At 46.8% G+C, this 15,533-nt stretch overlaps 1 protein-coding gene across 4 annotated transcripts; it reads right to left on the bottom strand.

Moving 5' to 3' along the window:
• Nucleotides 1-542: 542 nt before the first annotated feature.
• PIGT (phosphatidylinositol glycan anchor biosynthesis class T) lies at nucleotides 543-10,684 on the bottom strand. Of its 4 annotated transcripts, XM_010384229.2 has the most exons (12): nucleotides 10,415-10,684; nucleotides 10,068-10,245; nucleotides 7,778-7,905; nucleotides 7,362-7,462; nucleotides 7,172-7,258; nucleotides 6,534-6,621; nucleotides 6,328-6,425; nucleotides 6,064-6,229; nucleotides 5,172-5,372; nucleotides 2,390-2,555; nucleotides 2,192-2,275; nucleotides 543-1,210 (listed from the first exon to the last, which is right to left on the bottom strand). In XM_010384229.2, exons 1-12 carry the CDS (start codon nucleotides 10,599-10,601, stop codon nucleotides 958-960), a joined length of 1,737 nt encoding a protein of 578 aa, XP_010382531.1. In that variant the 5' UTR covers nucleotides 10,602-10,684; the 3' UTR covers nucleotides 543-957. The 4 variants fall into 4 exon arrangements, with proteins under 4 accessions (XP_010382531.1, XP_030771689.1, XP_030771690.1 ...); XM_030915829.1 differs by lacking the exon at nucleotides 7,778-7,905 and having other exon boundaries at nucleotides 10,108-10,245; nucleotides 10,415-10,676; XM_030915830.1 differs by lacking the exons at nucleotides 7,362-7,462; nucleotides 7,778-7,905 and having other exon boundaries at nucleotides 7,172-7,254; nucleotides 10,108-10,245; nucleotides 10,415-10,676.
• Nucleotides 10,685-15,533: the final 4,849 nt, after the last annotated feature.

Raw genomic sequence — 15,533 nt, 5'->3', positions numbered from 1 at the left:
ATGAGCCTGGCTTCAAAGCCTGGGGTGGTCTGAGGACGGCGCACAGCACGAGCTCCTGAGGAGCCTGCTAAAGAGTCAAAGGCTGGGCCACACCCAGACCAACTGAATTAGTAGGATCTGGACCCTGGGAACCTACATTATTTTCACAAGTGCCCCCAATGACTCCGATGCACACTACAGTTAGAGACCCACCACCCAGAGCTCTCCCGTCCCTCCACTCTACCCTTGCTGATGGGGACTGGCTCTCAAGGCCCCCAAGAAGTAGGATGATTCATTTCCATGGTCATGGACTATGCTTTCAGAAACACTCCCAAACAACTCAGGGAGTTCTGGGAATCACAATCAGATGGGGATGGGGAGGACGGCGGAGCAGATCAGAAGAAATTTCCAGCCAGGTGGGAGGAGGTAGGGTTTCGTTTTGTTCTGTTTTCTGTTTTGTGGAGAGGGTTGCGGGCATAGGGCAGGAGGTACTGTTCAGGCACCCAGCAAACAATCCCCCAGTCCCTAGCTCTTCCCAGGACTCAAGGACAAGAGGCAAAGAATCAAAGAAACAGCCGTTTTTATTCCACAAACAGTAAACTCCATCCACCACACATTGACACACACCCTGCAGCACACCCCATCACCTTAGCCAGCGCTGCCAACCAACCTTTCTGCAGTGAGGTCCTTTTCTGTGCTGTCCAATACAGCAGCCACTGCCCACTTTTGCTTATTGAGCACCTCAATATAGAGCTGGCCACTACAGGTGGGGAAATGAATTTCTAATTTAAGTTAATTCAAATTCAAATGCCACATTTGGCTTGTGGCTCCTGTACTGGACAGCACAGCTGTAGGCCCTGACCTGGTCCAGGGAACTTTGGTTCAAAAGCCAACTCCAAGGAGAGCAAATGGCAGAAAGAGCCCATGGGCTCCCCTCCCCAGAGAAACAGCAGCTGCAACTGCTGGAAAGGGCAACAATCAGAGTGGGGGGACACCTCGGGCACGCCGGATGAGGTTGGCCAGCCGCTTGGCCAGGCCACCTGTGCGGGGCTCCTCGATGTGGAAGGTTCGGGTCAGGAGATTGTAGAAGGAGCCATAGCACACAGCCACCACAGTACACGTGAGGCAGATCACGTTGTAGGGCATGCTGAAGTCTGGTGTCGGCAGGTTCACCAGCAGCGGCTCCGTGTAGAGCCGCACAAAGTAGTTAGAGCCATCGGAGACCGGGAACCTGGGGTCAGGGGAAGAGTGGTGAGATAGGACTGGCTGCTCCTCCCCACCTCATCCCATCCTCATTCCGGCAGTACTGGGCAATGCAACACAGTGTTTCCAATGTTCTCTTAGGCTCAAAACCTTTCAACAGAAGGCATAGCTCAATTTATAAACCTGATAAAAGGAGAGCAGTGGGTGGGGGGCAAGAGGAAGGAGAGCATTAGGACAAATACCTAATGCATGCGGGGCTTAAAACCTAGATGACGGGTTGATGGGTGCGGCAAACCACCATGGCACATATATACCTATGTAATAAACCTGCATGTTCTGCACATGTATCCCAGAACTTAAAGTAAAATAAAAAATAAAAAAGAAGGAAGGAAGGAAGGAAGGAAGGAAGGAAGGAAGGAAGGAAGGAAGGAAGGGGGGAGGGAGAGAGGGAGGAGGGGAGGGGAGGGAAGGGGAGGGGAGAAAGAGAAGCCTGGTGTTGAAGTGAAGGAAAGGGGCCCTGCCTTTGCTTGGTTGCCTCTTAGCCTAATTTCAGCCTAAATGCCACCTCCTCAATGAAGCCTTCCTAGATAACCCAGTAAATCAATTCCTACCCCACCTCTGACACCATTACTTTCTAGACCAGAATTCTCCCTCTAGACTGTAAGCAAAGGGAGGCCAGGGCCAAGTCTGTTTTGTTTAATCTTGTACACCCAGTGCTCTCAGAAGCACTTGGCACTTTGATAAGTGCTTGATTAAATATTTAAGAGCATTAAGGAGTAAATGCAGGCTATAAGTAAAAATATTCTTCTAGAAGCACTTTAAAATCATTTTATAAAGTCTTCACAAATTTCACAGACTGCCAGGATTTTTATTAAGACTGAATTAAATCTACACATCTCTTTGGAAGATATAACATCTACCCTGAACTCCCCTGCAGGAGCCTGGTCACCTGTGTTAAGGCCCAGCAGGCAGCTGAGGATGTGTTATCAGTGAGTGTGATCACACTTACAGGCTGTTGAAGAGGGGACTCTCTTCCCAGTCCACTGGCTTGGCTGCTACCACGCTGGGCACAAGGGCGCTGAGGACAGATGGGCTACAGAGAAGCAGAGAGATGGCCCGTGTTCCCACCTGGCTCCCCTACCAAGGGGTAAGCAGCAGAGAGGGTAGGTCAGTGGGATGAGAGTTGGCCTGTGGGGGTGGAGCCCACCTGACATAGAAGCCATGGTTAGGATCTGGGGTGTATTCGGTCCACTTCAGCAGCGCCCGCTCAAACTGGATGGAAACCTTGGTGACTGAGTTGGCCGGCAGCTGAATCAGCATCTCCAGGAGGTGGGGTTGCAGCCGGTCCTGGGCAGGCTGGTAGTGGATGTAACCTGGAGACATGCAACGGTCACCCACACCTCTTTCCTGGGGTCAGGCTACCTGCTTCTCCTGTCCCTGCTGCTTGCCATGGAGCCTCAATCTGGGTGCCTAGAAGGTGGGCTTGGGAGCGTAGAAGCCAGACAGGCTAGGGAAGAAAGCAGGGGCTAAGAAAAGGGAGAGGATGTTTCCAGGGCAGTGATCCCAGGATGCGGTCAAGAGAGGTTGTTAGGAGTGCTGCAGACTGCTAATCAATCTTCACATCACTAAAACTGGGGCACCAGACACCAAGTGCCTGATGTGGTGCAAGAAGTTCACAGAGCCACCTGGGAATTTTTCTTGCCAAAAATGTGGGACATGAATCTAATCAGGTTTCTAAATCTAACCACCAATACACAAGAAATATAGGAGATGGAGGACTGTGTTAAACACCAGCACAAGGACAAATCCAGAATGTGGAACATTCTATACAACAAATGACCCAGTTCCTTCAACAAATAATTGGCATTAAAAAAAAAAAAAAAGCATGGGCACTGCTACAGATGATAAGAGACTGAAGAGTACCACACCAAAAGCAAGGTGCTTATAATAAGGGAAATTCTGGGTGTGGAGACAGGGAGTACATGGGAACTCTGCGCTTTGTGCTCAGTTTTTCTGTAAACCTAAAACTGCTCTAAGAAGAGTCTATTAATTTTAAAGAAAAATAAATTTTTTTTTGTTGGTGACAGGGTCTCACAGGTTTCACACTGTCGCCCATGCTGAAGTGCAGTAGTATGATCATGGCTCACTATAGCCTTGATCTCCTGGGTTCAAGTGATCTTCCCACCTCAGCCTCTTGAGTAGCTGGGACTACAGGCATGCGACACCACCCCCAGCTAATTAAAAACAATTTTTTTTTATCCCAGCACTTTGGGAGGCCAAGGTGGGCAGATCATGAGGTCAGGAGATTGAGACCATCCTGGCTAACACAGTGAAACCCCGTCTCCACTAAAAATATAAAAAATTAGTCAGGCGTGGTGGCACGTGCCTGTAGTCCGAGCTACTCGGGAAGCTGAGGCAGGAGAATCGCTTGAATCCAGAAGGTAGAGGTTGCAGTGAGCCGGGATCGCACCACTGCACTCCAGCCTGGGTGACAGAATGAGGCTCCGTCTCAAAAAAAAAAAAAAAAAAATTGTAGAAGTCGGGTGTCTCACGATGTTGTCCAGGCTGGTTTTGAACTCCTGGACTCAGGTGGTCCTTCCATGTCGGCCTCCCAAAGTGCTGAGATTACAGGTGTGCACCACTGTGCCCACCCAAGAGAAGAACTTAGGATAAAGCAAATGCAATGTGAGAACCTTGTTTATCTCAATTTAAACAAATATAAAAACACATTTTTAAGACCACAGGGGAAAACAGAAGTGGTAATGACATGGTTACATTTTAAAAAATCCTTGAAGTATTTAAAGGTTAATTGATGCAATGTCTAAGATTTGCTTTAAGATACACCAGCAGGCAGTGGCTTACACCTATAATCCTAGCACTTTAGGAGGCCAAGGCAGGAGAATCGCCTGAGGCCAGGAGTTTGAGGCCAGCCTGTGTAACATAACAAGACCCTGTCTCTATGAAAAAATTAAAGGCATGGTGGTTCATGCCTATAGCCCTGGGGAAGCTGAGGTAGGAGGACTGCTTGAGCCCAGGATTCTGAGACTGCAATGAGCCATGATCATGCCACTACACTCCAGCCTGGGTGACAGAACGACAGCCTGTCTCCTAAAAAAAAAAAAAAAAAAAAAGTGCAGGGTGGGTACAGGGGATTATTACACTATTCTGTTTGGGTTCGGGTTGAAATTTTCCAAAGGAGAAGTTTTAAAATAGTAATAACAGAAAAACCTACAGCATACACAGCTAGGATATCTGAAATACAGATGTTGAAGGTGGTACAAATAATGGGTGCTGAAAATAAGTGAAACTATTCACCATAGATTTGAAAACATAGGAATCAATGAAAGTATTGAAAGGTTTTTAAGTTTGGCTGTTTGGGATATGATACAACCTCTTCCTCAGAGGTCTTTTAGTTTACTACTAGTCTCCCCCTACACAAAAGAAAAGCAAGTGTTTTAGTACTATACCTGGCACCTAATAGGAAGCACTAATATTATCTTCTCTTTAGAAAAATAATAAAAAAATAAATTTTAATAAAAATAAAAATTTTTTTAAAATTTTAATTAACTGTACCTCTTTACCCCTCCCAAGGAAGCAAAACACCATCTACTCCAGCTCTGCTATCTTCCTAGCTTCAAAAGCCCCACATTGCCAAGCCCTTTCCCTACCTTAAAGAGTCTATGAATCATCACAAAACCCAACGCTCCAGAAAGGAGGCAAAAGTAAGTGAAAAAGGAAGCTACTGTCCTTGTACAGTCCTATTAAGAATCACCAGTATTATGTGTTTTAATGATTTCCGTTTTATAAATTACTTCTGAACCTGGCACAGTGAGGTTCCCGTTTCAGTTCTGAAACTATTCCTTACTCTTTATGCCTGTGTCGCTTTTCAGAGGTACTTCAGGAACTACCAAGGGAAATGAGAGTTTGGGGGACCTGGAGAGGGCACGAAAGGGTGGGCTGGGGGCCTGGTTCAGGACTCAGGTCCTCACTTGGTTTGTTCTCCTTGCCCTTGGAGGTGATGGTGAGGGTGTGCACATACAGCCGCAGATACCAGGGTACGGTGTCCAGCAGCAGCACTGGGAAGGCCCGGTATGGGTGGGTGTTGTACAGCAGTGTGCTCAGCTCCCCCTTCTGCAGCCCATAGCCGCTCACGTACCGCTGGGCATGCAGGAAGGGCACTGCGGGGGCCTCTGTGTAAAGAAATATCAACAGTCAACAGCTGCCAAAGGTAAGAGTCACTCCCCACCCCAACTGCCCAGGCCATGTTCAGAGTCCCAAGCCAATGAGTAGATGGGGGAACAGTCCTGCCACTGAAACTGGGCAATCTGGGTTCTGGAATCATCCCTGTCTTCCCCAGCCAACAAGCAATGATGACAATAGGTTGCTAGTATCAAAGTGCTTATGTGACGAACACCGTGCCCCCTTCGAACCCAAACCAGGTCCTCTCAGGATATTCTGCTCTTTCCCTTGGTAAGGGAACTGAACTACAACTGTAATTAACTGACACCTGCCCTCAACTAGTAGACATTGTATTTCTTGAGTGCAGTGTCCTCTGTCCTATTCAACACTCTATGCCTGGCACTTAGTATGAATTCAAAAGTATTTGGTTGATCAAGCAAATGCATGAACTAACTCCATTTTTCACATCATCTCATCCAATTCACTGAGTATACTCTTTATTTTTCAGATGTGGATGCTGAAGCTTGGGGAGTTTAGGAACCTACCCAAAATCATAGAGCTTGGAAGCGCTAGAGTCAGTAGCATATGACTCTGGAGATCTGGTCTAAATACAACCCTATCATCTTACAGCAAAGACATGGGATTGTGAGTCTTTTCTCTGTAGCCGTTGCAACCCGGCAGTCCAACCATCCACCCACTCACCATTCTCTGGGGGTCTCTTCCACTTGAGCTGGATGTTGAGGTTTCGAGAGTTGTTGATCATGGCGGTGTCAAGCAAGTCATAGATGGCATAGGTCTTCCGAGTGCCTAGGATGATGTCCTGATATGTAGTGGTCGGGGGTGGGTTCACCTCTAATGTCTCGTTGTCCTGGGGACACAAAGGCAGGGCTAAGAAGCAAGCAGAGCGGGCAGGCTGGTCTTGGGGACCAGGGATGTGTTTGTGTGTGTGGTTGGAGACCTTGTTACCTGGTTGTAGTTGGTGATGTCCACATAGACTCGGCTCTCTGAAGCCAGGGGGCAGGGCTCCGTGAGGGTTCGGGAGAACATCCGGAAGAGGGACCAGTCTGAGAAACAGAGAGCAGGGCTGAGCAGGGGCCAGGCCTAGGCCTAGTCCACATAGATAAGGCAGGGCTGGCATGGGTGGGTAGAGATGAGTTGCCAAGGTAACTTACCTTTCTTCCCCTGCCCCGTGATGAAGGCGTCAAATACAACTGACAGGGTCTGCCTCAGCTCCCAGGAGATGCTAGTACAGCGTGCATTCTATCACAAGGGCCAGATGGCAGCAGTGAGGGGGTATCACTCTCACCCAACCACATAGCCCCAAAAAAGACTCCTACTCAAACTCAATCCCTCATCTATGTATCGTCACATCCATCGATTTGCTACTACCCACTCCTGAGCACTTGACCCGGCGCCAGACCCTGTGCTGACAGCTTTATGTGCATCAGTTTGATAAACTATCACAACAACCCTACAAGTGGACTCTACTATCAATGTCATGTGACAGGGTGGGAAACCAGGCTCAGGGGAATGAAATGATTCACCCAAGGTTACGCCAGCTGGCAAGTGACTGAGCTAGCAATTGCACCCGCGTAGCTATTGTTCTGAACCACTATTTTCCATGACAAATATTTATTCAGTCCTTGCTAGGCAACCACTGTTTTCTTGGTGCTTGGCCAATGCCCTGAATAACCATCATCACATGTACCACTCAGTACTCACTCAGCCCAAGCCAGACACTGGCCACATGCTTTACATGTACCTTCTCTGAGCCCCTGGATGGCAGCTTCCTCTACTCCCCGTGACTTACTCTGCAAACAGGGCGGATATGCACTGCCTGGGAGTGGTAGCTGGTGTGGAACAAGCGATCCGCCTTCAGCAGCACAGAGAGGCCTGCCTGGAGGAGACAGAAAGAGATAAGAGAAACCCTGTATGGAGCACTTGACATGGGGCGCAGGTTCTCTATACATGCCCCCGGCTGCCAGGCTGCGCGGCCTCACCTTGGAACTACAGGGCAAGAGCTTCTTCCAGGGGGTGAGGTTTTCAGTGCAGACCACCTCCCGTGGCAGCACAGCATAGCGCAGAAAGTAGTGGTCAGTGTCTGAGGGAGACAGAGGTCTGTCTGGGGTGGGCCTTGGGCTCTGACCCCTCAGGATCCACACTCCAGAGATGGGAATGACCCTCCTGCTCCCCACACCACCTCTAGCACCACAGTCTGGACAGTCCCAGCTGGGAGTGGGACTCCCTTCTCTCCTTGGGAGAAAGCATGCAGAGATGGCACAGTATTGGGGGCCTGCACACACAGGGGACTTAGGATCTAGCCCAGGCTGAGGAAGCAGGAAACTGAGGGAAAAGGAGGCAAAGGTTTGGGCAGGAGGTAAGAAGAAGAAGGAAAGGGCTGTAGGGGTTATCTCACCATTGGCCAGACCCAGGGGTTTGAAGGAGGCAGTGGGAGTGACCGTGTTGGTGGAGTCGATGAAGTTGAGAGAGGCGCAGAAGATCCCTGAGAGGACATTACTGAGCTCCTTCCAAGATTTATCCACACTGGATAGAGACACAAATCCACTCACTGTCCTGGGGCTATCTCTGCTCCCTCTTTCAGAGCCCACAACTGACTGCAAAACCTATGGTAGGAGAAGGCTGTATTCTTAACTATTAGACGGGCCAGTTGATGGAGCTGGAATACTGCTGCCCCCACCCAGTCCACTTGCTGGGTCTCATCCTACTCAGCCCCTTCTTCCTCACTCTCCTCTGGACATCTCTGCGTCCCCATGGGTCTCTGCTCAGGTGATTCTTCCTTGCTTGCAAGCCTTTGCTCACTTCTTTCTGCCTACCTTCACGATCTGGCTCCAGTTCTTACCCCCTCTCCAGGAAGCCTTTCCTGCCTTCCTTAAGCACAGCCTCCTCTGTGCAGTCATGATTTTGACCATCCAAGTCTCCTACTAGGTCCCTCCTGGGAGATGGCTAGGTGGCAGCAGCATCGTGTCCTGAACACCTTTTCTCCCTAACTAGGCTGTAAGCAACTTGAGGACAAGGACCAGTCTGGGTTATCTACGTGCTTCCCCTGACACCATGGAAAGCGCCTCATATATCAGAGCTGAAATGACCTCACGGATCTTCCTTGAATGTGCTTGGCTGGGCAAAACAATGCACACTGCCCTGTGTATACTCTGGGAATAAAGGTAAGTCCTGGTTCTACTATCATGGTGAGAAGTCTTATATCCAAAAAAGCTCACTGAACATGGGAAAAACAACTGTTCTAGGATTTCATAAAAACGTCAAATTAAATTAGATGTTCTTTTCTTGGAGAAATATCAAAAGAGATTTGCTCTCAGTTATAGAAAGCCATAAAACTTAATAAGCACTAGAAATAATTCTAAGCATTAGTTCCACATTTCAGGCAATTATGGGCTGAGGGGAGACAGTGACAGCAGAGTAGACAGGAAAGGGTAGGGGAGCCAGAGTTGAGGCAAGAGAGAAAGTCTTGGCAAGCTAGGGAGTCACTGCTTATTCCTTATTCCTTAGTGTTGTCTGGGGGTTTTTGATAATTCTATGTACAGAGGTTTTCAACTGCTCCAGTCCTTAAGTGTCAAATAAAAATGGCAAACTTGAAGCCTGAAAACTCTACCCAAACCATAAACGTGCTTCATTTGGTAAGGACAACATTGACCCACACAGCACTTTAAAATTTTTTAAATTACTTGCTGATATTTGAATTTGCTAATTTTCACATTAAATTCCAGATTTCTGGCATCTCTTGAAAAATGAGGCCAGGTGTGGTGGTTCTTGCCTGTAATCCCAACACTTTGGGAGGCTAAGGCAGGAGGATCACTTGAACCCAGGAGTTTGAGACCAGTCTGGGCAATAGAGTGAGACCTTGTTTCTACAAAACATTTTTATTGAAACATTTGAGTCTGAACACATTAGGCCTCTATTCCCACATGGCAACAATCCATAGAAGCTGAGTGGCAGAGCTGTCTTCCCTAGAATGTTGCACAAACTCTCTAGTCTGCCACAATTCCTGCTGCTCCCTTTTATTGCCCTAAAACTTGTTATATCATACTTGCACTATTGATTTCTTACAGTGGGATTAAGAGGAGAATGAGATATATTTCTCATTCCTGTGTTTGTCAATTTTTAAAATACCTTTATTCATTTCTTACCTATGTGGCCCATGTAGACATGTTTGCAACCACTGCACAGAAAAGTTCTATTCTAAACAGGATAGCCACAGCAGCCACTGGGAAATAGTGGTTTGTAGTACAGGCACAGTAACTAGACCTGCCCCCTCCCAAACAAAAGCAGTTTCTCTAACACTGTGATGTAGCATCCTGTTGGCCAGTTGTAACCCACAGATATGTTATGGTTGGCCTTTGTGATATTTATTATCATTTAAAAAAATATTAATGAATGCCTTTTAAAAAGTTATCCAGTTGCCAGTTTTCTACTGCCTTACCTCCAAATAAGCATGAACTGTTTGCTATTTGCCTCTCCAGGGATATGCATGTGCTATCTCAGTTCTGAAAGTTTTAGGATTGGGAAGTTTATTCATCTGTGGTAACATTTCTTACTTCCAGTGCCAGCTCTACCCCCATGGAATCGCTGCCTACTGGAAATGCTGTCCCCAAGAGCAGTGGCAGGATGACAACACCTTCCCAGCCACATTCCCTCCATGGCCTGCAATGGGGCCCAAGGTGTGCACTCACTCAGTGACAGTGTCTTGGAACCAGACCCAGAGCTCTGCACCTGATGGGGCCTGCAGGAAGGGTGGTCCCCAGTATCGGGTCCTCCAAAAGCCTTGTGTGAATGATAGGTGCAGCTCCCGTAGAGAATACTTGGAGATCAGCTGCCCCAGGGCTTTGGGAAAGAGCCTGTAATGAGACACTGTGGAAAAGGGAGCAGGTAAGTGACGATCTCTACCTCGTCGGGGTCTACATCCAGGATCCAGAACGCCACCCAGGAATTAGGCCCCGCCCCCAAAGTCTGCCTCCATCCTATGGCCAGCCAGCAGGCACCACGGAAGTCTTTATCTGGTCAGATCTCGCGCCCTCACCTCCTTCCCGCTGAAGCTCCGAATCCCAGCGCGTGCGGAACTGGAATGTGGCGGCTACGTCCCCGGAAGGCAGTGGGGTGATGACAAGTTCCTCCCGCAGGCTGTCGCGTGGGGGTTCTGCAAGGCACCAGCCTCTGGGCCCCAGGAGCAGCAGGACGAGCAGAGCAAGCGGCATAGCCGCCGCCATGCCTGCGGCTACTTCCGCCTACCCAGCGGCGCTCGGCCCCATGAAAAGCCGGTATCCAATAGGAAAGGCGTATGAGAAGTGACTTCCGGTGCCGTCCCGGAAACCGGGATGCGGTTATCATAGCGGCCGCCTGCGCAGGTCGCGAAGATTGCCTCCGAGCTGGTGGGTGTAAGTGGGGTATTGCGAGGACACGAGAGGGAGTAGGCAGCGCGAGTAACCAGCTTGAGGCCGCACCCAGTTCAAGACGTTTCCACCCACCAGGAAATGCTTAATAATAGGGAGCTCCCCCCCTGCCATTTTACCCATCTGATAGTTGAGGAAACATTGACTGAAAAAGGTCAATTACTTTTGGGAAAACCATTGTGGTTTTAATTTGCATTTCCCAAAGTAAGAGGAACTTCCTGCCCCTCTTAGCTTCTAGTGTCTCCATTTGCTGCAAACCCCCCAAATAAGTGGTTCTTTTATTACAAAAATGTTCAAACAAAATTGAAAGAATGAGCACCTGTTTTCCACCACCTAGATTCTACTATTTACATTTTACTATACTTGTACTTTACCACATATTTGTCTATACATCCATCATCCCATCTTGTGCAGACATTAGTAAACTTTCCTTTAAGTAGTTCAGCATGCATATAATTAACTAGAGTTCAGTATTTGATTGCGTTTTTCTTTTGATGTAAAATTCACATACAGTGAAATGCACAAATCCAAAGTACACATTGACTGAGTTTTGACAAATGCACACACCTATGTAACCTGAACTCCTGTCATGATACCAAACATCCTTAAAAGCCCAGAAAATTGGCCAATACCCTTTCCTAGTCAATCACTGCTCCTCTACCACCTTCCAGAGGCAACTACTATTCTGATTTTTTCCCACAATCTGTTCCAGAACTAAATATAAAGGAAATCATATAGTATGTATACTGTGTAAGGCTTTTTTTTTTTTTTTTTTCTCATGGGAAGAATGTTTTTGAGAATCATCCATGTTCTTGCATGTATCCACAATTCTTTTTTTTTTTTTTTTTTTTTTTGAGACAGAGTCTTGCTCTGTTGCCCAGGCTGGAGGGCAGTGGCCAGATCTCAGCTCACTGCAAGCTCTGCCTCCTGGGTTCCCGCCATTCTCCTGCCTCAGCCTCCCGAGTAGCTGGGACTACAGGCACCCGGCACTGCACCCGGCTAGTTTTTTGTATTTTTAGTAGAGACGGGGTTTCACCGTGTTAGCCAGGATGGTCTCGATCTCCTGACCTCGTGATCCGCCCGTCTCGGCCTCCCAAAGTGCTGGGATTACAGGCTTGAGCCACTGCGCCCGGCCCACAATTCTTTTTATTACTATGTAGTATTATGAATTTATCCATTCAACTGTTGATGGGCAGCTTTAAAGTTTTTGGTTATTATGAACAAGGCAAGTTCCTTTGTAGACATATATTTCTCATATCCTTTGGGCAGGTATTTAAGAGTGGAATTGCTGGGTCAAAGAGCAGGTGTATGTTTAATTTTATAAGAAACTGTCAGACCTTTCTCCAAAATGTTACCATTTTATGTTTCCATAAACTATGGGTTCCCATTGCTCTACATCCTGGTCGGCATTTGAAGTTTCTAACTTTTTGTACTTTTTAGTTTTGACCACTTGGGTATGTATGTAGTGGCTGCTCATTGTGGTTTTCATTTGCATTTCCCTGGTAACTAAAAATGTTAAGCATCTGTTCATGTGCTTATTGGCCATTTATTTTCAATTTAATTTTAATTTTAATTTTTGTGAAAGGTCTGTTAAAAGTCTTCTGTGCCCTCACCCCTTTGTTTACGGGCATGTGTTTTTATTGAGTTTTAGGAGTTCCAAAGTTAAATTCATGCTTTAGTTTTTCCATCTGCCCTGTAGGAAACACATTCATGAAGGATTTCATGAACAGTGTCTTGGTAAAACTCATGGCCACACTTCTAGAAAGAGCCAAATTTGGTGTCAGGCAGGTCTGTCAAGATATGCCCCAACCAACCAGACATTTCCAAAAAGGAGATGTCAGAAAGATGTCTTTATCTCATTATGTCTTCATTCTACCTACATTCAGTGTTCTTGTCCCATTATACATGAAATATTAGGAAGGCCATGGACTTAGATGTCAGAAAGACAGGAGTCCAAATCTCTATGCCAGCCTTTAATCCATGTAAGCATGATCAACCCAAGTATCACTTTTCTTCATTTGTATAATGAAGAAACCTACTTTCAAGGTTGTTAAGATGAGAAATTATGTACATGTAGGATATGGAATGTAGCAAGTGCTTAATAGTAACACTCAACCCTATCACCTAGGCACTAATATGTAAATGTAGATAATAGTGCCTAGGTGATAGGGTTGCTTGAGTTATTATTAAGAAGTAGGTAAGAAGTACAGAAACTAAGATAATAAAGATCACAATGAGTGATGGAGCTAGGACTATAGTCTACACTGTCAAACCTCAAAATAATAATTTTTTAAAGGTAGCTGCCATCATTATGACTATTTTGTACTTCCGTGTTTTCCTTTTGAAATTGCCTGTCTCCATCATTCAGGACCCAGCTACCTCTAGTGAAGACTCACCTTCTCCTCCTCTAGTGGTCTACAGGCTTTGTGTATTTCTGCTACATCCCTCATCACATTGTTTCCATTATCTGTGGTTATGTCTGCTCCTGGAAGAGCTCATGGTCACCTTAGTATTTCTGTTGCCTAAGCAAGGCGACTATCACATAGTAGGTGCTCAGTAATGTGTGAATGAATGAACAAACAAGATGACATCATAGCACAGTTCTGTATTTTCTCTAATCTGCCATGCTGTTCAGTGTCAAGTTCTGTGCACTCCTGGGGTTGTTACAATGTGAGCCTTCTAGGGAAACTTTTTCTGAGCTCCTCCTTTCTGAAGTGTGTCAGGATGTCCACCCTATGACAAGTCCATGCAAATATCAGAAGCCACGCTGTGGCTTGGAGACTGAAAGCTGGGCTCCTTGACTTAGAGTTGGCTCCAGATCATCCTCCCATCTCCAAAGGCACTGTGTGGCCTCAAAAACCAGACAGCTAGGCTCTGGGCTGGCATAATCCATGGTTTAACTTTAACGCAACACTATAATCAAATGGTGAATCTGAAGATTATCATTTTTTAAAGATGTGACCATATTGAATATGGTGTTTTATAATCTACTTTTTTCTTTCAAGAGTTATCATAAATGTCTTTCCCCTAAAAATATGTGGCGGATAGATGATACAATCTTGGTATTATTTTGATTACTTTTAAAGCTGTATGATGAGAACACGGGATATTTTTCTTTCCATATTTGTTGTACGTTTGAAACCCCCATAAGTTTTTCTAAAAAACCAAAGAAACAAAAAACAGTCAGCTGGAGATGATGGTTCTGAAGGCCAGCCAAGCCCCTGTGGTTTGGCAGGAGAAAAGGTTATTGTCCCAACTAGGAAGTAGTCCTGGGGTCTCAGCTGACACTAGACTTTTCCAGGCGGGGCTGGGGCTCATAGCAGCCAAACTGAAGGCTCCCCATAGGCTCACAAACAATTCTACTTCTCTAGAGGGCTGTAAATCTCTCTCCCAAGGCAGGCTCCCCACAATCTTCGCATTATGTGCATGGGCTACTAAAAGATTTATTGACATGTTGATGGCAACCAAGCCAGTCTAGCTTCTCATCATTTGCCATGGAAGGAAGGGGGGTGATCCTGGGAGTTGAGAAGCCCTGCACAGCAAAGCTATTGGGATCATGGGCCGCAGCCCAAGAGATGGCTCAGCCACAGTCAGACAGGAGGTAGAACCTTGCTACTCTAAAGGAAGGAAGGAGAGAAGCCACAAGAGGACAGAGATTATGTCTTCTGTGTGCAGCAAGGTCGTAAGCAACCCAGAAAAACCCCAAAAGTTAATAGAGGACTGGGCCCTGGCCCAGCTCAGTAGGATGATCTTATCTTGGACCTAGAGGCTTTTGCACAGAAGGTATTCACTCCACAAGCTTCCTGGAGACAGGGAATGGCTGGTGGACACTCCTACTTCCCTGGAGTTCCCACAAGTTTCTCACTAGTGTTAGGAAAAACACTTAGGAACAGATACTTACACTGGCCTCCTGCAGGAGTGAGAGCAGGATGGGACAATAGGAAGACTGCAGCCTTGTCACTCAGGCTTGGGTGGCACAAAAAGCTTTAGGATTTTGGCTGAAGGTCACTGATCCCATGTGTGACGTTCAATGTATGAAGGGAGGTGGACTCTTTTTTTTTTTAATGTGAGAAATGATTTGGTGTTCCTTAAGACTGGGTCCTATAACCTCTCCTTTCATTCAGCATTCTCTCCCTGCGCATTCTCTCCGTCATTCACACCCATGGCTTCACTTACCACCTATACACTGAGAACTGATCATTTTCATTTTCCAGCTCAATCCTCTTATCTAAATTCCACACGCATGGCTGCAAGGGCCTACTCAACATATCCTTTTGGATGTCTCAAATACATCTCAAACTCAACATGTCCCAAACCAAATTTATGGCCTTCTTCTCAAACCTGGTCCTTTCCGAAACTCCCCATCTGGGTGACTAGCCCTCTGTTCCAAAAAGGATGTAAGGAGCCAGAATGGCTGGAGTACCCCCTCACTTGACATGCCAAGGAGTTCACGTCTATCTAGAGACACTAATTTGAGAGACTCTACTGGAAGACTATAGGATAGTTGGCCAGGTGCAGTGGCTCACGCCTGTAATTCCAGCACTTTGGGAAGCCAAGGTAGGTGGATCACCTGAGGTCAGGAGTTCGAGACTAGCTTGACCAATATGGTAAAATCCCGTCTCTACTAAAAAATACAAAAATTAGCCTGGCATGGTGTTGTGTGCCTGTAGTCCCAGCTATTCAGGAGGCTGAGACATGAGAATTCCTTGAACCTGGGAGGCAGAGGTTGCAGTGTGCCGAGATCGTGCC

This window comes from Rhinopithecus roxellana, chromosome 13, assembly GCF_007565055.1.
Source record: "Rhinopithecus roxellana isolate Shanxi Qingling chromosome 13, ASM756505v1, whole genome shotgun sequence".
NCBI lineage: Eukaryota > Metazoa > Chordata > Mammalia > Primates > Cercopithecidae > Rhinopithecus > Rhinopithecus roxellana.
The sequence above is the reverse complement of the archived record's forward strand: the minus strand, read 5'-3'. Positions and strand labels throughout refer to the sequence as shown.